This window comes from Bacillus rossius, assembly GCF_032445375.1.
Source record: "Bacillus rossius redtenbacheri isolate Brsri chromosome 4 unlocalized genomic scaffold, Brsri_v3 Brsri_v3_scf4_1, whole genome shotgun sequence".
NCBI classification, from domain to species: Eukaryota; Metazoa; Arthropoda; class Insecta; order Phasmatodea; family Bacillidae; genus Bacillus; species Bacillus rossius.
The window spans coordinates 7,597,246-7,618,953 of NW_026962010.1; the positions used below are offsets into that span (position 1 = coordinate 7,597,246).

General features: G+C 37.8%; 1 protein-coding gene across 9 annotated transcripts in view; it reads right to left on the bottom strand.

The window, feature by feature from the left end:
* Positions 1–21,708, bottom strand: part of LOC134541697 (C2 domain-containing protein 5) — a 163,678-nt gene that overhangs the window by 134,079 nt on the left and 7,891 nt on the right. For all 9 annotated transcript variants that reach the window (XM_063385334.1, XM_063385335.1, XM_063385339.1 and 6 more), the window contains exons 3-5: positions 16,951–17,091; positions 12,379–12,595; positions 2,766–2,903 (exon numbers count right to left, since the gene is read on the bottom strand). In XM_063385334.1, the coding sequence (XP_063241404.1) occupies positions 2,766–2,903; positions 12,379–12,595; positions 16,951–17,091 (496 nt within the window). The remainder of the gene's footprint in view (positions 1–2,765; positions 2,904–12,378; positions 12,596–16,950; positions 17,092–21,708) is intronic.

Sequence of the window (21,708 nt, forward strand, 5' to 3'; positions counted from 1 at the left end):
TGCGCAAGTAAGCGAAGCACTACGCGAGCGCTAGAAATTTAATTGTTTATTTTGTACCCGCGAACACTTAGTTGAGGTTTCGGAGAATGGTAAAGAGAATCGCATCACGGCGCCCTTCTTAACTTTCTGCGGCGCACCAGGACGCCGCGGCGCACACTTTGGGAACCCCTGCATTAGTCTAATAAGTTTTAAAGTACAAAATGTTGACACGACCGAATAGAACGTGACTTGTGATCCCGATGTGCGGTCACAGTCTTACAAACGAACCAAGCTCGGTTCCTGCCGCGTAGGTTCGTGGCGTGGCGACTCAGTGGTTCCACAGTGTCCGTCTTCAGGCCTCCCGGGAGGGTCTTTGTAACCCTTCACTACACAGTTTGTTGCTACACTGCTTCAACAAGCTATAAATATAGTGTTTCTATATACGACTGATAAGTCATCTTGTTATTCAATATTATAATAAGTCAAAAAACATGTTATATTAAATAATGATATTTCAGTGCTATTTAGTTTTTGCATCAATAACTAGTAATTAAATTAGTGTTATTGATCAGTTAAAATGTCCATCTCGCAGCAAAATTTCAATGGTAACACGATGAATACAATTATACAATATTAATATACTGAATAACTTTCATATACCTCTAAACTCGCCAAGTGTTCATAATGTTTTGAAAGTTTCTCCTCCATAACAATTTATTGTGCACTGCATGGCACAATAATTTTGTTAAAAACAAAAGTTGAATTTCATATACAATGAGTACAAGTTATGTCATAGTAGATAATTTACACTAGTCATGTGCCTGTAGTACAATAAACATGAATTTAAATAAAAAATTAAGATTTAACTGAGGGGGAACAACTAGAACAGAAAAGGCGGGTGGAAGGCTGGTGAAGGCTGGTGAAGGTGGGTGGAAGGCTGGTGGAAGGCTGGTGGAAGGCGGGTGAAGACTGGTGAACACTGGTGAAGACTGGTGAAGACTGGTGAAGACTTGTGAAGGCAACTTAGAATGTACTGCTTAATGATTTATAATGCCATATTGTTGTCGTTAAATAGAGTGAGCTTGACGCTATAGAGAGTGTATTATTATTGTATAGCAAACAACTGGTGAAGGTGGGTGGAAGGCGGGTGAAGGCTGGTGAAGGCTGTTCAAGGTGCTCCGAGAGGGAAGGCTGAAAGAAGTTGGGCGCTAGGTTCACTGAGCTGGGCTCAGACGGAGGAGACGTGCTGAAGATGCAGAAAGAGAAAGCACTCACTCCTGGTGAGAACAGGAAAGAGTGGAATGGTCTGAGGTATTGGAAGTGAGAGGTACAAAGAGCCTACAGAAAAAGCTTAAACAAATGGTAAGAGAAGCTCATTAGGAAAAGGGAACATATTACATACCCGGCTGGACTAACTTTATATGAATTATAACATCCCAGCTTTTATGCCAAAGGCTAATAAGGGCCCATTTGCAGTTTGTTTATAGTATATCTTGCATTTAAAAACAATACACAATTCCCAGCCTGAACGAGGATGATGCGGCCAACAACTGCATCAAGATGACACACATTCTGGAGGAAACTGATGGGACTGAGTTGCAGTAACACCCAGGGTTAGCCCTGCCTGGTTTCTCCCTGAGATATATGTACTCACCCTATAAGTAGAGACCCTATTTTTTCATACAGCTAGTAGCGCTGTAGTAGCGTGTCTCATGCTCGGCCCTGTTAACTAACAACCCTGAGTTGGTGTCATACAATATTTGCTAACAATCACTTTAATACTGGCTGTAGAACAAAAGTATCAACAAAGTAATGGTAATGGTAAAATCTTAATTAACAGATACATGTTCTTATCTTATAGTAGCCCATTAAAATACTTAACAAAAAAAAGGATTATGGTACATACCACTAGTATTAGTTTCTTCCATTTTCAACAATCTTTATTGGTTTTATTCTGCAGTATAGCCTAATTCTAGAATGCGAGGTACAGGAAGGTTCTACAGTGCCAGGGTCATGAAGGTTCCAGAGTGTGTGCCGAGTTAAATGAAGGACAGGAAGCGATTCTAGGAAGGACACGCAGTTTGTCCGTACTTGTAATCTAGCTTTACCCGGTCTAGTATTCTTTTCACTGGCAATTTTAGTCCATTTCTTTGTCGGTTCATTTGTACTTTTAATACATTTTATTACACCTTTCTTGTCCCCTCTCTAAAGAATTACACTTGCATGTATAATTAATAACCTGGTAATTAAATTGCCAGTTAAATTGGTTCATTGATAATTGAGGTTCTACTGTATAAAACAATATTGTGTAACAATTCAGTTTGCAACCAATGTGTGTGATTTTCAAACTGTTTCTTATCTTCACTATGCTTGGCATCCGTTTCCTGAATCTAATACGGTTATTTTCTCCGTTGGTGGCTCGCTCTTGTAGCTTATTACGTTATTAGTAAATGCAGGTATCTCAATATCGCCCCTGGTGCCGAACACTGGAAGCAACATGGTGGCCATGTCAACATATAATTCCTGCGAGAAGGGGGATGATGGGGAACAGCGGTGTGTGAGGGTAAGTGTTATGGGTAACACTCACAGAGGTGATGTGGTGGGGAGAATCCCTAAAAAGAAAACTGCTACAATCAATGGTGGTGGTATACATCTAAAGGGCTGGAAGAGTAGAGTAGAGGGTCAGGGAAGGGAAAAGAAGGTCAAACACCATGCTCCCCTGCTAGCACATAAACACAAGCAGGATTCTAACATCCTATACCGAAGCAGCCAGCAGGAGGACTTACTCGTCAGCGGCCACGGAGCTGTCCACGGGCTGGTGGACGACAGCTGCAGCTTCTTGGAGCCGCACCAGAGTCACTGCAGTGCCGATGCCTCGCACCACGATGCCCGATTCCCCCTCCAGGTCGAAGCACTGCTGATACCTGCAACACGGGGAGGCCGTGAGCCTCGCACCACTGCATCTTGACTCTCGTCTAGCAAGTAGCGTTCAACTACACTGCGCCAAAACCAGCATCACCACACTACTTGTGGATGTTGGTAAAATGTTACATTAAATGTTGAAAACTGACTATACGCTGACAAAACTTGTAAGAAAAGCCGCACAATAATGAAAAATAAGAAAGAGCTTTCAACGAGAGATTACATTCAAATTTTCCCTGAACATTCATAAACAGGATGTCGGGCACTCAATATGTAAAAACAAAGCACACATACACAAGAACTCTAGATCAAAAGCAAATTATAATAAATCTCATAATCACGTTGTGATCGCCTATTTCAATCTGACTAGCCCGGTTATTGGCAGACCAACAAAGAAAGTAATTTGGTTAATACCAAATTTGAGAAACTCTAAAGAACATATATGATCTCTGAGTATATGTTTATGATTATTGGTGGTGAATCAATAACAATCAGTAACACTTTACGTTAAGGTGATCCACTGTGTTATTTATAAACACAAAATTATACTTATCATTAATCTTAATTTTTACTCCAATTTCAATGATAACGCAAAGGATTCACTGTTGTAATATGAATAGTTATATTATTGCAAATGATATTGTTTTCACATTACAACATTCTAATTGGAATTTTTACAAGAATAAATATATTCAGTAGAACGGTTTAAAAGATTAATATTGCACAACCTGTGTAATAGGACACCTCTTCAAATAAAATTTAATATTTATATTGCAATATCATCTTGAAACTTGATATTACAAATATTGCTATATTCAAATGTAGTAAAGTTTTAACTTATTTTAGCTCAATCGGGACTCTTCGGTTAGTATCTCAGGTTATATGGGTGTAAGTAGGTGAATCAGACATAAGATTAATAAACTGCTGTCGGGTTATGTACTGCTACTAATTATAAGCTTGTGGAGTTGGAAAGATGTAAAAATTTCTCGTAGTTCATAGTTACCTCAGAATATGCCGCAAGTTAGGGACAATACCACCTTAAGATATGGTATTTCAACTATACCGTGAACTGCGGATCTCAGTAACTACATTCGTACTGACGTAGTGATGTCCTAGTTCTCGATCTTCCTGATGATGACTCCACAGGAACAGCGGCTTCTCGATCTTCCTGATGATGACTCCACAGGAACAGCGGCCCTCGGTGTGTACAGCTGGATGTGGTACAGGTCCCGATGTGGACAGCGACTGTTAGTTGATGGGTCTCCAAACCGGCTATTCTTGATGACGACGAAGGGCAGTTGTTCACATTCTTGACAATGATGCAGCGATTTACTATCCTCGATGACGCATATGTAGTTCTTGACTATCTTTGACGACGACTATGTAGTTCTGGTCTATCTTCGATGACGACTAAGTATTTCTTGAATACATTCGATGACGATTATCTAGTTCTTGACGAATATTGACAGCGATGAACTATAAGTTTTATATAAATTTTAGATTCATACATTTCTCGAAGTCTCAGTCAAGTTTGCTGCTTATCATTTTCTTTCATGCTCACCGTTCGAATTCACCATTCCTAATAAAAATTCTCCATCGACCTTGTAATTCAAAAGCAAGAATAGAGGAAGTAGGCAAATAAATATTTTTAAATCCAAAGATATCGTTGTTAAAAGTTACTATGAAGTATAATGAAAAGAATAAATATAGTTTAAAAAACTAAAGAAACATGCTTTTAAAGATTATCAAACTAAAAAGTTAAAAATAATTTTAAAATTTAATTTATGACAATAGTATATTAGCAATACTAGTATAAATGAGAAAAAAGCTTGAGGCGCTTTGTGCCATATTTTTTGTATATTAAGCGCCCCATGCTTTTTTCTCATTTATACTAGTATTGCTTATATACTATTGTCATAAATTAAATTTTAAAATTATTTTTAACTTTTTAGTTTGATAATCTTTAAAAGCATGTTTCTTTAGTTTTTTAAACTATATTTATTTTTAACTTTTTAGTTTGATATTCTTTAAAAGCATGTGTTTTTAGTTTTTTAAACTATATTTATGTATAATTATCATAGGGAAATGAGTTACCGACACTACCTATTACCATCTGAGATAACTATTTGGAGTTGCAACGTCACAAAGAAATGGTAAAGTCTCTCCAAATCATTTCCAGTTAGATGTATGGATATAATCTTAGAATTTACCGGGGAAAAAACCTTTTTTTTTTTTCGGCGTGGCTGGGAGTAGAACCCACGATCTCTGAATCCGAAAGCTGACGTCACAGAAGTCGCGCGCCTTAGACCGCTCGGCTAACGAACATAATGAAATTGGTGGGACATTTTTTACAGTGATGAGCCACTCACTCTTAGTCGAAAGAGTTACAGACGGACAGACAAACAAACATACAGGTGAAGCTAATATAAAGCATGTAAAAAGAAGAAGATTCCCCAAAACACAAGTTGTGGCAATACTTCACAAATAAATATATACAAATTTTGAAATTAAATAACAATATTAATTACTATAAACTACTGGTTGGTTTATAGAATTGACTACATTATGTAATGCCGAATAAGCTTGGCCCTTAATAAAGTAATGGCACAACACAACAAATCTTGTGAATAATAAAATTAATAATTCTTTATTTCAAATTCTACACCATATAACCTGACCAAGGTGACTAGCATTTTAGTTTTAATGTTAATTGGAACACATTTGAACAACTAGCTGAAGGAAAGATGCTATCACAACAGACTGTTTCATAAAAATCTTTAATAATTCTTGGTCGTAAGCAATACCACTATATATCCTATGTTACCAATTTTTATGTTATAAATGATAAAAATCATATTAAATATTTTAAAAATATATTTTATGCAATATATTAAGTATTATATATTATCATAATTATTTAATCAAGCACATTCGGAACTATGGCCATACCTGATTAGCAATTTTGTCGGATAATATTAACAGCAATAATGCAGAACATCCACAAAGTTAATGCACATAAGAATCAGGGCCTAATTAAGCATTTAATCTCACATTATTGGTATACTTAATATGATTGTTAAATGGTTTCTTTCTTACATAGACGAACGCAATTTCTTTGTGGAAAACAAATTTATATATATATATATATATATATATATATATATATATATATATATATATACATATATATATACATACATACACACACACACATAAATACACCAAACTTCTTCAAAAAAATGATACTTTAGAAAGCATATACCACTTCTCTAATCGCCAATGTAAGCATAAACATGTAGTTGTGGCGAACTTAGAGCCAAGTCCATTTCTTATTGCAAGAAAATAAGAGAGTTTGTTGTAAACATAAGCATAAGCACTTTATGACAAAAATCAGTCGCCACTTTCTGTAGAGTAGTAAGCAACTTGCAACGTGCGCTTCGCCATTCAGACGCCCGCCGGCTGCTCCCCTTCCCTCGTTCCCCTTAAAGCCCCCTCCCACACTCCCTTGTGACGTCCGCATGACGTAGGCGCCTCCTTCCAGGCCAACTGAGTGCGACACTAGCGCCATCTGGATTATTTATATATAGGGCTGTAATTATATTGCTCGTTCTGTTCTGTTCCGGGAGCGATCGCCGTGACGGGTGCTTCAGCGTCGTGCCGTGTTACGCATGGCTAGGAGGTGTTCTCTGGTCGGTGTCTTACTTTTTTTTTTCTTTCTTGATAATTCTGTAGTTTGCCTTCTGCGTCATGTTTGGCTTGCCTCCTTTTGACCTCATAAAGTAATGTTTGCTGGACACCAAACTTGTTTCGTAATTTTCTGGTTTGCTTTGCCAGTGTGTTTCACCTTGTGCATTTCTTTGATTTTGTTTTTTTTTGCTTTCGACCCATTTTCCGTTGGAGCGTTTGCCGTTTTTCTCCGCCGCACCTCTCACGTCCGGACAGACAGCATTCTACCTGCTATTGCTTGATTTAAATAACGTTAGCACATAACATTTGAATATTGGCTATTTGTATTGCTCATCAGTACCTGTTTATGTAATTCTTTCTTTCGTAATTTTTGTTATGTGTTGCCCCTCTACATTCATATGGGGCTTGATTTAAAGAATAATAAAGTTGTGTATTTTTGTATTTCTGATATTTACGCTTATTTCTTAAGGGGTTTTTTTTTTGGGGCTTAATTGTTCTCGCACAACACGTCTGGCACTCTGCCTGTCCCTTTACATGGGCCATTGCTTTTTTTATGTTTCTAATTGTTAACGTCATTGAGGTAAAGTGAGGTGGATTTCCCCTTCCCCTTCACGATACTTCAAACTGAGCTGCCACACATGGCACTGATGTTGACCAGGGCTCTGCCCTCCCTGAGCCCGGTGTGCCTCACGCCACCGCCGACCCCCTCTGTTTCAAGCCTCCCGCCAACAAGTGTGTGTGTGCGTGTGTTCCATCGCCCTGCGCGAGCCCTTTCAGCGCCCACCCTCACTGGAGCAGTGGAGACTTCGTCTTTTTAAATAATGTAGTAATACTTAAATATATGTAATATGTAATCCTTAAATCTAAATTAACTTGTAATTTTTAAAGGGTATAAATAGTTATGTTTAACTGTCTTTAATATCAATTTACTAATGGTAAGTTCAGCACTTCCTGCGGCCATGACACCCGGGGCACGGGGCAGTCTCTTCCGTTCGCCGTGCGGGGTAGGACGCACCTCAGCACCTCGTCGACTTCAACTTTGCTCACAACTAATCCGTTATCATCCGCCTTCCTAACTATTTTTTAAACCTTTTTTTTATCAACCTTCGAGGCCTAACCCGGCAGCAGACTGTATAACTTAATTAATTAAAGCTCCCCGGAGCGTTTTGGATTAATCGGCGGACTTGTACTTTCAGGGCCGGGCCACACTGTGTCCTGGTCAGCATTAAAGCTGGACTACGTGCTGTTTTTTGTATGCATTGTCAGTGTCTGCACCAATAAAACTCAATATTCATCCGACTAGTTGCACTCAATTCTCGACCACGAGTTTCCCAGCACAGAGACGGAGGTGTGTGGGGCGCCTCCAGCCCCCACAAGCAGTAACATAGCGTGCCTGCCGCTGAGAGCGGGCCGGTGAGTGCTAGCGGGTTGGAGGGGGGGGGGGGGGAGTCGAGCCTAGCTCCACATGGGCCACGTCACGGCCCTGGGAGAGTCGGTAGCCGGATCCACGTGGTGGCACCCGAGGTCTACACGTACGCCAATTCGAACCCCCCCCCCCCCCTCTTCCGCGCGGCAGAGTTACAGGGGAACCATCACACAGTCTCTCTGAAGAGACAAGTGGAGTAGCCCCACCCGCCTGTCCCCAGCCTGAGCACTCACATGACAGTGCGTGACGGCCGCCTAGACGTCAGCCTCTCAACTACTGTCTACTACTACCATATTTAAAGAGATATGGTGCCTTTGCCAGATACTGTACTAAAGTTTAAGTAAAGTTGTGACCAAAATAAATACCTTATTTCTAAAGCAGTAGTACAAAATGCTTTAACACTGCAACAAAACATAAACTTCAATTTGTATAATCAACAAGAAATAAATTATTAAAATTCGTTCAAGAATCATAATTTGCACTAAAAATTTAAACAATTTGAAAATGTTTGAAAGTAATATTGAAAAAAACTTACAAAATCACCTGCTTCTAAATTTTATATCAAAATTCGGCTGAAGTGAACAGAGCTGCTATGCTTGTTGTCTTCACTGGATTGTCTTTTAATAATTATTATATAACAATATCTGGAAATTAAATTTACATTTTTTTAACTTTAACAAAGCCACTATGCTTATATGACAGGGCTGCCAGCCTGGATCTAAAACAACATGCCATTTTTTCCCTGAGTGAATTGTCTTCTCATGTTATATGACAATATCTGGTATTGTAATTAAGCCCCTACTCTCCTGAGCTGCAGCCTGGCTCGACATGCAGTGTCCAGTTTTGTCCTCCTATTGTCGTCGTCTCGTGTTACATGATAATGTTAGGCCAATGTGATGTGGTTTGCTTGTGCCTGAACAAAGCCACTATGTTCATTAGATGTTAATGTCAACCTGGTCCTGAGGCAACACACCACCATTGTCCTCATTGAGTTGTATTATCATGTTGTGTGAAACCATCTGGCCAACATGATTTTGCGTGACGGAACGTGCTGAAATGGCGCTGCTGTCAGAGTGGACTTAAAGCAACACGACAGTTTTGTCTTCAAAAGGTTGTCTTTTCATGTTATACGACAATATCTGGCAATGTGATTTGGCTCAGATCGAACAAAGCTGTTAACATGTACAATGAACGCCACTCGATACTAACTCGAGCAGACGTTTCACAGACTGATTTGAGGTAGCTCAAGCAGAAAACAAGCTTTCCACAGTCGTCGTAGTTCTATTGGTTGCCGCTAAATGTCATGTGCTGTATGTTTTACATTTGAAGTGGCTTTAGACATGCTGATCTTGCCAGGGGAATTACCAGGATTTTGCTGCGGTGGAAATGGCGTAAAGATTACGCAAGAGTGACGAATTTCATGAACAGGAAGTATTTTATGCTTTTTTCTGGTTCAGAAGTTGACAACTGCAGTTCTGATTCTTTGTATGAACTATCGTCTGAATATTCCGACACATCAGGTTTGCATGCAAATATTCAAAACCTGGGTACTGAAAGTGCTTTAAAGATACTTTACCTACATCTAAACATGTATAATTGTTGTACGTATCTTACCAGGAATGATTTTATTTTATATTATAGATGATTTTACAAAAAAAAGGAAACAAAAGAGATTTTTTCTCAGGATATTTGACCTGATATTATACTTGACTAAAATATAAACAAAACTGGAGTTTATCAAGTTGATCTATTACTCTGTTACGATTTTTTCAAAGAAAATCAATAAAATCGTGGAAAAAAAATAAAAATGTTTCCACTAAAGACTGTGGTTTTGCTCTGTCATGCAAGATTGCATCAAAAAGCTTCATACAAAATAAAACTTTTCATAAAAATAAAATAAATAAGTATTAATTGAGTATTTCTATTTTGTACTGAGGTGATTATTAGGAAACATGTGATAAACAATAACTAAACTGGTTTAAAAAAATTATTCAATAAATTAAATTTCAAATGTGTATGAGAATTTTTTTTATTTATGTAAAAATTAGAATAATATACAAATTCACTTTTCTGGAAATAAAATAAAAATGTGATTTAAATATTATTAAAAGGTGTGAACTCTAAGGTCATTCATCACATAGTAAGTATTTTAAGTATCATTTAAATAAAATAAAAAGTGAAAAACCATACAAAAAGTGTAGTTGTGTTTGAAACCAGTGCCAGCAGTAGACTGTAATGTGTTACCAAGCCTCTACGTCTCCCGACGCTGCCAGCCAGCCCCTGACGCACCGCGGTACTGCCGTCGTCCTGGGATTGTCCTGTCCTGCTTCGCAAACCAACACTCACTTCCTTCTCTCATTTCAACATCCTTTATTTCATTTCATTGACTCTTTGGGTTCCAAGCAATTACTTTCCATTTGCAATTTCATTACTCTTTTAATTCCTGTAGAAATCTTTTATGTATTTCTTTTTTTTCTGTCATCTTTGCATTTTTTCACTTGCTGTTTCTTTAGTCTTTTTTTCTAATAACAGTTTATTTTTCACATATTAAGTTTTAATCCATATCAATTTAATATTTTTGATAAGTAATCCATACTGTTCCTAGGTAGGCCTAAAGTAAGAACGCAGCTTGGACTCTTATCTGTGAATGCAAAGTTATTATCTACAAGTTTTTGCAATAAACCAGTATTTTATTTACTTCTGTTATAACATAAATGTCACTTCTTAAATTTCATTATATCTTTTAATAAAGTAACAATATCAATCAATACTGATCACATGAAGAGTGTGCCAAGTTAGTCTAGCATGCCAGCATTGTTCTTTATCAAGAATTAATATGTCTCAAATCTCTGTGTTTTATAGTTACATGAATCTTTACAGGTTCAATTATTTTCCATCATAATTTTTGTTCTAGAGCTGCTTAATGACTCCTTGACCAAACTAATTACCATTTCACTATTTTTTTTTAATTTCTCAATTTATTGTATGTCTGATACCACCCTCTTAATCATATACAATCTTTCAACTATGCAAAACTTACACCTTTTTATTAATGTTGGCTTTTCATAATGATATTTGTTCAATATTTAATAAACCTTAGCTAGGGTAAAATTTCTGCCACTGACGTCACGCACCATGCATTGACGTAAAGCATGCCACGCGTACCTGCGCTCCCCGCGCACCATCCTGCCTCGGGGTATCGTCACCTTCCGGGCTTACAGAGGCCGCGAGGAGTGGCATGAATAAGAGTCGCTGTTCTCGGTGTTTCGGGCGTCGGGTCGACCCGGGATAAGTCACCTCACAGCCGCTCTCGTCCCTTCAAGGACACCACGGGTACACAAGCAACGACGCCGGCCTCCGAGCGAGTTCTGGGAGCAGGGGAGAGTGTCTCCCCTCGGGGAGTGATGCTGGCGACACCCGTGCGATCAGCGAGGGGTGAAGAGGGCAGTGGCCGGGCCTATCGGGAGGCGATGCCTGCTGGTGAAGGCCTGGCGAGCGATACTGCGGCGCGGCGTGGGTGAGTGTGCGAAGGAAGCGGAGCCACTGTCGAGCCAGGCTCCAGAGTTTCAATCACCAGTGTAAGGCTAGTTGTTGTGGACAGATCATTTGAGTGCGTTAATCAATTTATGGTGTAAACATTAGTAATAAATAAAACTGTACTAATTAATTGGGCGCTCTCGTACAAATCTAGTAGTTCTTCCCACATAAATCATAACAATATTCATAAACAACTTTTACTGTATAGATAATCTATAGTCGTTTTTATTGCTATTTGAATCTTCATAACATCAAGTTATAACTTGTTTGTTTGTCTACCGGCAGTCAAATAAACTCTGTTATATTTTGTAAATGCATATACTATAACTACACTGAGCTACGTTCCCGCACAAACCGATGTTCCCGGTCCTGAACTAACACTTTTTCTCTAGTTTACAGGTTTTGAAACAACTTATATAAGAGATTCTCTTTGTTCCTCAGATTCTAGTTTTAAGGCCATATCTATACACAGTTTCAGGTATCTGATAACTTGGTACCTGTGTTGCACCAGAGCCAATGTTGATATTGGTAAATCTTCTCTGAGCAATGGCTACACAAAGCCTTTAGAACATCAGGTACCAGTATTTCTATCCAAATTGAGCCTTAACAACAAAGACTAAAAAAAAATTAAATAACCCTAGTCACCGGTTAGTAACATTTTAACATCTGCAGAGAATGCTACACACACTTAGTACAATTTCAGACCAAAACGCTGTATAAATAAATGTTACAGATCTGCCATCTGTGACAATCCGTAAAAATAAGTGCACTACGTCAGCCCAACAGCGACCTGGAGCCATGTTACAATAAGAGCTGCATGCCCTCACCCGATGACTGCGTTGCCTCCCAGGTCCAGCGCCTTCAAGCCTATCTTGCGCTGCAGTTCCCCAGACAGCTTCAGGAACAAGGTCTGTCTAGCCTCGTTAGATGCTCGCGGAGTTCGAATCTTGTCGATCCACTGATATTCCGGATCATCGTTCACCACTAACTCCTCCACAAAACCGTGGATCACTTGTGCATGGTAACACTGTGGTATCATACGTGCTGAAAAACAATAGCAATTATATTGTAAATACTACAACTCACAGTAGAGCATGAAAATAAATCTAACATTCCTCCTTAATTAAAAATTTTAGTGAGAAAAATGCCTGTCTGGTATTTAGTTAAAAACACTATAAGAAATTACAAAAATAATATAGTGACTGCCACAAAAACCTCAAAATATAACCAATACATAAAAACATTCAGTTTGAACTTTCAGAATCATACAGAGCTTTAATTTAGCTAAACAGGCTTTGTAATTTGCTTGATTGCACTAATATAGGCTTTTTTAGCAGTACATAGCTTCTCTTTGCTAAGTGAAGACCATTTTAAAAAAAGTAACATTACTAACATCCCGTGCCATCAGCAAACACGTTTGTGTTTTATAGGAAGATAATCAAATATATTAGCACTGTTAGCACACTGACAGAGACAAATACAGGTTAGTAAAACAGCGCACACTGTGGTTTGGAAGTTCACAGTATTCGGGCCTCCTCAACTCAGATTGTTTGGATATAAATTTGTTATCACCATTTCAGTGAATATATTTGATTTCCTCTTTTGATGCACAACATTTGAGACAGGATAAATGTAGCATGCAAACTCCATTCCTAAGCAGTGCCCGCCCAATGTTGGTTTCGTTCAAAACTTGGCAAAGAAAAGAAAACTGAATAGATCTGGCTTAAGGGAGGGTGTAGCCCTGGACAATGTCAAGTTGTTTCTTCCCATGGCTAATTTTTATTCCAATTACATTCCAAATTTCGCTAAATATGTGGCCCCTCTAAATGCTCAATAAAAATGAACAGTTCCACTAGAGTCCCGAACTGGGCCAAGACTTCCAGTTTCTAAAACAGGCGATTACCAGTCGATTGCTGCATGCGGCCGATTTCACGAAACCTGTTATTCTGCGACAGATGCATATAGCATAGCACTATTGGCCCAAGAGATGTACCATTGCTGCCAACATATTGCCTTCGCTTCACCAACACATCAAGAAAGAAGAGCATCATATGTATACGAGTTAGAATGTTTAGCAGTACTTAATGGCATCAATAAATTCAACAAATTTTGAGAAAACACAGAATTTCTTCTAGAAACAGATAACCACTGTATGGTGTAAGACTTGCGCTCCAACGCTACAAGCCAGAACCTGGGTTGCTGATCAGTGGCGTAGCCAGGATTTGTGTATGGGGGGGTGTTAAGAAGCATGGCCCCCCGTATTAAAGCGGGGGGGTCCGGGGGTCCTCCCACGGGAAAATTTTAAGGTGTAAAATAGTGCTATTTTAGCATTTTTCGGTTCTTAAATTTAAATACTGTAATGGTAAAAATTTTATTAATTTTAATATGAAATTTGTTTGAGTGATGAATAAGAAATTAATTAAAGATTTGGGGGTAAAGGGGGGGGGGGGGGGGGGTTGAACCACTAAATTCCCCCCTGGCTGCGCCCCTGTTGCTGATCACCGGCGCCATTGCAGCCGTCTTGGTGTCAAAATTACACAATATTCTTAAAACATTACTCAAAATTTCCCCATTTCCTAAAGAAGAAAAATTTCTCACTTTAAGGGAAAATTTCCCACAGCTTCCATTCAAAAAACTTCAGAGGTGAAATTTTCCCCAGATGGACAAATTTTTTCAGAGCGGCAATTGTCCTAATAGTGGGGCCATTTTCTTTAGAAACCCCATCAGAACTAGACCATTAACTCGAATTATTCAAAATTTTAAAACAATTTTTAAAAATTTAAAAAAATAATAATTTCCAATATTTAATTATTTTATCAATTGTGGTTCTAAGTTCAATCCCTAGAGAGAGTAAACATGTAATTAAAGTTCAAAAATTTGTAAAAATTAAAAAATTACATCTTAATTTATATCTTAATTACATTAATCTTAAGTTACATCTTAATTTAATTACTTCAATACAGTGCTACCGCAGTGGGGGTTGAAGTGTCCATCAAAGTTTAGGGTGCCACCACATGTATATGGACATGTGGACCCGGCTACTCTGTCCTCAGGGCCGTGACGTAGCCCGTTTCCCCCTGTATCACTAACCAGCTCCGAAAACGATAACAGGTGCTTTATTTACAAAAGTAGGGTATTAAAACTGATTATTAGTTCCCAGTGGTACTAAAAATAGTAATGTTTCATTGACTAAATAGTCTACCTGACAACATTAATGATTCAGTTGTTGCTTGCCTTCCGATTTGTACCGAAGTTTAGCGATAACACATAACGAAATGCATACTGCAACGAGGTTTGTGCTCATTGAATGTGATACGTGTTTCGATAGAGCATGAAGAATAACGCAAGTTTCCACTGGTTTTCATAATTAACCGACTGGTTGTTCGAGTTAACAAACATTTTACAGTTTAAATTCGTTGTAAAATGTCAATGTTAGAAAGAAGAAGATAGAACTAGATCCTTATGTATCCTGTCAATCATATCCTATCGTTCATATCCTTCCATTTTCTTCTCTATCTGTGTGACCTGTGGAATAAATACAAGAATGACATGTCAGAAGACATTTTACATTGAATTTGTGTCAGTTCAAGAAATTCCGATCTTGAGATGAATGAGGAGATGCATAACCAGGCTTTGTTCTTGATCGAAGACATGTGGTAGCTCATTTGTGGCAGTTTGTTAGTCAGGTTAGGAATGCCAGCCCCATATCGTGGAATGAATGATGCATTTAATCGAGAATTGGAAAGTGAACGTGAATATGATCAACATGAATAAGACCAATCACTTCAAACGAATGTACCCCTGTTGAACCCCCAACAGAAGGAAGTGTATGATACATGAATGAAAGCAATTGATAAAGAAAATGGTGGCTTATTTTTCCTGGAGGCCCCCGGTGGAACTGAGAAGAGATTTCTCATGTAATTGATTTTGGCCATTTTTCGTGCGAAATCTGACATTGCGGTAGCAGTTGCTTCTTCTGGAATAGCGGCCACATTGTTAGAAGGATGCCGTACGGCTCCTTCAGCGTTAAAATTGTTAAACCTTCAAACTACTGAACGACAGACATGTAACATTGTGAAACACTCTGCAATGGTCAAAGTTTTAGTAGCATCTAAAATCATCATCTGGGACAAATGCACAATGGTGCACAAATGCACATTGGAGGCACTTGACCGAACATTGAAAGATTTGCACAATGACTCAAGATGATTGGAGGAGTATAGATTTTACTGTCTGACGATTTCCGCCAAACACTGCCAGTCATTCCAAGATTGACTGCTGCCGATGAATAAACGCTTGCCTCAAATCATCAAATCTGTGCCGCTATGTGAAGAAACTTCAGCTGGCAGCAAACATGAAAGTTGCATTACTGAACGATCCATGTGCTGAAGATTTCTCCAAGCAATGGCCATGTTCCTGTCGACAAATCGGGCAGATTGATTTCATTTCCTCTGAATTTTTGCAATTTGTCTCATCGAAAGACGAGCTCAACCGCAAAGTGTTCCCGAACATCACTGCTAACCACAAAAATAAAAAATCGTTGAATGAGCGAGCAATTTTGGCGGCTAAGAACAAAGATGTGGATGACTTAAACTTCGTAATTCAGAATCAAATTGTTGGTACTCTGCATTCATTCAGATCTATTAACTGTATAACAAACGAAGACGCAGCCACAATGCTTAGAAATATAAACCAACCAAAACTATAAATGGAACGTGTTTGGTGATAAGAAAACTGATGATCAATGTGATTCACGCGATGATACTAAAAAAAAATATTTAAAGGTGAGAAAGTTCTCATTTCAAGGATTCCGATGATCCCAACCGATATGCCCTTTGAGTTAAAAAGAATTCAATTTCCGATTTGTCTTGCATTCGCCATGGTGATTAACAAATCACAAGGCCAATCCTTAAGTGTTTGTGGTCTGAATCTAGAAAATGCATATTTTTCTCATGGTCAATTGTACGTGGCATGTTCACGTGTCAGCAAACCATTCGCTTTATTTGTTCTGCGCTTCATAACAAAACGAAAAATGTTATATATCACAAGGTGCTTCACTGAAGAGAATCAACCCGAGTGCAACCCATGCAGCAAAATACATATGCTGTTGAAATACTTGAGTTTTGTACTTTTATTTAATTTTTAGTATTCATTTTATTACATTAATAAAATCCTAAATTAAGTTTAGCTAAAAGTTAACACGCATAACATCATTGACAATTAGGCGGTATGAAGTTCGCCGGGTCAGCTAGTATAAAATACGTTGCAAATCAAAAAATCATACATGAGAAACATCATACATGAGTTTGACTCGCAATTGCTAGGTTTAATTACAACAAATAAGAACAATTAAACTTGCTGTTAATTTTAAATAGCTGTTGCAGCAAGCTGTGACTCACAGCAGAAAAACTGAACTCCACACGATGACTGTCGGAACTTGTTGAAGTCGGAGAAGAACTCCACCTTGACAATAACGTTGACTTCTCCTCTGATGCCGTGCATGGTGTCGTACACCGGGATCCAGCCCGACATCACCGAGCCTGGAACGACAGACACAAGAGTACATTGCTGTTGGTTAACAACTCTATATTTATGGAAAAATAGTTAATGCGAATTCTTTCCCATTATTCCTATTGGTATGTATACAGTTTGAGTCTGAAATAGACCAATGGCTGTGGGTTTATCCCGAGAATATCATTTGATAACATATACTAGACTTACGGTCGGAGTACTTACCAAAACTAGTATATGCCTTTGGAATTCAGGTACAACCTCTGGTTTACTGCAAACACTAGAGAAAGTACTGAGGAGTATACACTAGCATCTGAATCGTGTTTAACCACCACAAAACTCAAAAATGTCATACAATGATTTCATTGAAATATCAAGTGGTAGCTGCCTTATTTCCCATAAATTAATTTTACCACCAACAATTATCTAAAAGAAATTATTTATAGATGGTGAAAACGTTGTGCAGTGGTTGTTATCTAAACACTATTCTGCTACTTGGTGTTCTGTCATAAACACTTGCTCCAGCATTTGCAATACACCACATGTTTGGGTTCAATTACACAGTCCACATCGCCTGGGAGGCACTTTAGACCACACACTGTGAATGCTCGCCACATATTTCTTTGTAATGAACCTGCATGCAAAGTTTGTCTGTCAAATTCAGACACATCTTCTTACTGTATACTTATATTTACCTGTGTGTATATGTGAGAGCATATTTTTTTCACATAGTGTTAAGGATCCTCTTTCAAAGCTTTTTACTATCAATGTATTCCTATTCACAAAAAGCCATAATATGAACTTTTTCTAGCATAAAAAGAGAAGGCTGAGACCCAGAAATGTCCACCATTTAATCAAGACTTTAATATCCAACTATTATAGAAAAACACGTTTCCCTGCATAGCACACAAATATTGCAACCAGTCAACACCTGATTGGTGAGTGACACAGGCGAGAAGTAAATGGACTTACCCGCACTTGCAAACAAGAAAATATCTTAAAATAACACTTATACATCTAGCTTCAATGTGAAATGCCACCAGATTCATTGTACTATTCCTCTAATTTTATTGGGTATGTTAGAGCATTAATAAAAACACTATTTTAGTATTTCAAGAAGAACTGTTAGCTCCATTAGGTACGTCCAAAGTAGTCCCAATTCCACCTCACTAAATACAAACAACACCCATATCCAAAGTTCAATCCTCTTTCCACCTAATTTACAGACCTCTGGTGAATCTCACTTTTGCTCCTTAAATTTTATTCCAACCTTAAAATTCCACTCCTCCCCTTTCCCCCCCCCCCCCCCCCAACCTTTTAGGTTTCCAAACCTATGGTAAAACTCGGTTCCTTTTGTAAGACTGCAAGCCCTGCCCTCCCCAGCTTCTATACGACAGTTTTAAGGAATTATTATGATGTGTTACTCATTCAGAAGGTATCGGCTGATTATATAGTTCCAAGGTTACAGTGAACTAGATTTTATACTTGTCTTTTATCTTTTTTTCATCAATATTAATATTCTTGCAAATAATTTTTGTTTTAAGATGTTTGATTTAGAAAAGGTGTTTAAATATAATTTTACAGTTTCTCATAATTTTACAGAGTTATTATGTGTGTAAATGCATTTTTTCGGTAAGTTATTACTTTAAATTTTGTTTTAATGCTTATATATTACATTTGAAGTTATTCAGAAGCCTTAATAATGATTCTAGAACATTTGGTAATGTTTGTGTAAACGAAAGCATGAGAGTCAGGCACAGAAGCTGTCTGGCGACTGCTGTGTGTGTTCTTACGACGGGGAAGTTGAACCCGAACATTTCCCACTGTGTTTATCCCTTGGCTGAGAAGGGAGAGAGACAGTAAAACAGGCATGGACTTCTGTGCTGTGATTGGTTGGTTTGTGAGAGCTGTGTTGTGATTGGTCAGAAAGGTGACGTGACGCACCTCCTCCCCCTGTGGCTAGGCCGTGGCGTCATCTCGCCAGTTCTCTGCCCGACGCCGTCGGAACAGTCGCGTTCGGCCGGAGCTCACGCTATTCTTTAACAAACTCTACGGCTGTGGTCCGGGCACCACCGGTGCTCAACCTCGTTTCGACATTTATTTGGGACTTATCTGCAAGATGTAAAACGTGCAATTGAATATTAAGAACATTTTGTACAACATCAAAATTATTATTAAACATTCGGGTTTTCGAGCAAGGAAATTCTGTTTGTGTTTTATGAGAACTGAGGATGTGAGGCGAGGAACAATGGGTCTTGCTTGCTTTACTGCAAACTTCAGTTTCTGCATATAATAACAACTGATCAACCTGAATGTCGGATAATAGATATTCTCTGCTCTCAGGAATAAAAATCATTAAGACTTTTGTATTCCAAGACCAAATATACTCAAATATAGTTGTCACCTAACTAATCCATATAACAGTAGGTTAGTTTTTAAATCAGTGACCTAGAAATTTAATTTATTCACAAATAAACTGAAAAAATAAGTTGCTCGTAATATGAATTTTTTTTACACATTGCACATGATTTGATAGTTTTTTAATATTTCATTAAAATATATTTTTGCACATGACCTGAAAACAATAATATATATTTTGTAAGATTAACTTTTAAGATACATATGCACGTGACCTTTGTAATTAATGGTTTTTTTAATAACCGGTGTCTTTAAAAACAATGATATACTCGTACTGATGAAACACTCTTTGATTATTGTTAATGGTTATATTTATTCGTGAAAGTAAATGCTCCTATGGTCTCGGCTCGAATCTTCTATTCCCAAAAATAGGTGATTCCAAAAGCAACCGTATTCAATCTCAGGTTGAGTGTTCAGCTCTAATATTAAACTGTATTGCATGTCAATCCTAGCTCACAAGTAACACTATCATTGACAGTAAATGGACTCCAATGTTGTAACTGACAGTCAAGCAGTTTTCAAAGTATCGTGAAGCACTTGGATCTGCTTCATATGTAATTCATATACGATTGTATTTTAACACATATTTATAATGTATGAAAATTGTTTGAACTTTAGGTAGTAAAATGTACTAGAAGTAATTATAAACTACATTTTTACTGCCTACAAATAATCTTTTTACAAAGCATTCAATTAATTAAATATTAGTAATTTATTTGCTGGAAAGTCATTTTGTAGAATTGAAATTTGATTTTACTTTTGTAAACAATCTAATTAGATTACATAGGGCTGAATTAGGCCTACATAATTTAGTTTCAACGGAATTGTTTTAGATGAAAGTATGTTTGTTTAACAGTGTGACATAAAATCCTACTTAAATATAAATGAACGAACAAACAAATAAAGCAAAAAAAAAACTATTTGAAATTATGTAAAACTATGATTTGTAAATAAGAATTACGCAAGCAAAGATCGTACTATTTTTTAATACAAGAATATCATGATATCAGTTGCTGTCCTGTGAAGAATGTAATTCCGAACTATCTCTGCCTCGCGCCTAGCTGAGAGGTTGACCGTCTCCCCCGCTCGCAGACGTGAGGGGGTGGAGGGGGGTCACCGTCCAGGAAGGAACTGGCAACATCCTCCCCCCCACACCATGTGCTGGAGCCTTGAGTTCTTAAAAGTTTTCATTACAAAAAAATCTTGCTGTGCCTTTGTTTTTATAGAGTTTCTGCCCTGGTTACCTTTTTTAAAGAATTCAACTCTGTCCAGTGTGTAGTAAGTGTTGCTGTTTAAGATATTTACTGAATAGCCTGAAATCTATGATACTTTATATATTGTACCACATTATATTGCCATTTTGAAGTAAAAAATAATAAATATTTTCAAACCATAGTACCTACTACTAAGGTCTTCTAAATTGACAACATGGTTGACACTGTTATCACAAAAATTGTGGAAATGCGCGAGATTATTTTTTTTTTTTGCATTTAATCGCCTATTCCGCAACCAGAAAGAATTTGGTTGAAGCCCGGCCATAATTCATCATAACATTAGGCATTAAAAACCCCAAAAATTCTTGACAGTCATCAATGGAGGAATTAATGGAAATCCTTAATCACAATCCGCAGATTACAAGGATTAAATACCATTACCGTAACCTGCCAACACAAGCGTGCACAAAACACGCCCGTCGGCTTCAGACATTCAGCCATAACTGATAATATTACTAACCATAACTTCCTACAAAAAAATCCGTCAAATGGATCACTAAGATTGGAATGCAGACAATCCTGCACTCGCTGCACCAGTCTCTGACACAAATAATAATTTAAAAAATTTTTTCACATCATAACGTCTTATAAATAGATGAATGCCGGCTGCACGCACTAAAAATTGTCACGTTCCGCCTGAGCCGAGCGCGCAAGAACCGGCCAACCACCGTGCGAGAAAATCTTCTATAATATCAAACAGGTTAAGGCGGGCTTTTTAACTAATTGTTCGTTATTATATTTAAACAAATTATTTAAATTAAATTTGCAAAAACCTGTAAATAATATTTGAAAATTAAAAAAGTATGCAATATTTCATCAGTGCTTTCTTATGACGTTATCACGTAAAATTATCGTCCGTAAACCGACTTTACAGACAACCCCCCTTTTTTATTCAAGGCAAGAAAATTGCGTTAGATATGACATTAATCCTACAAACACGCACCTGAAACCACA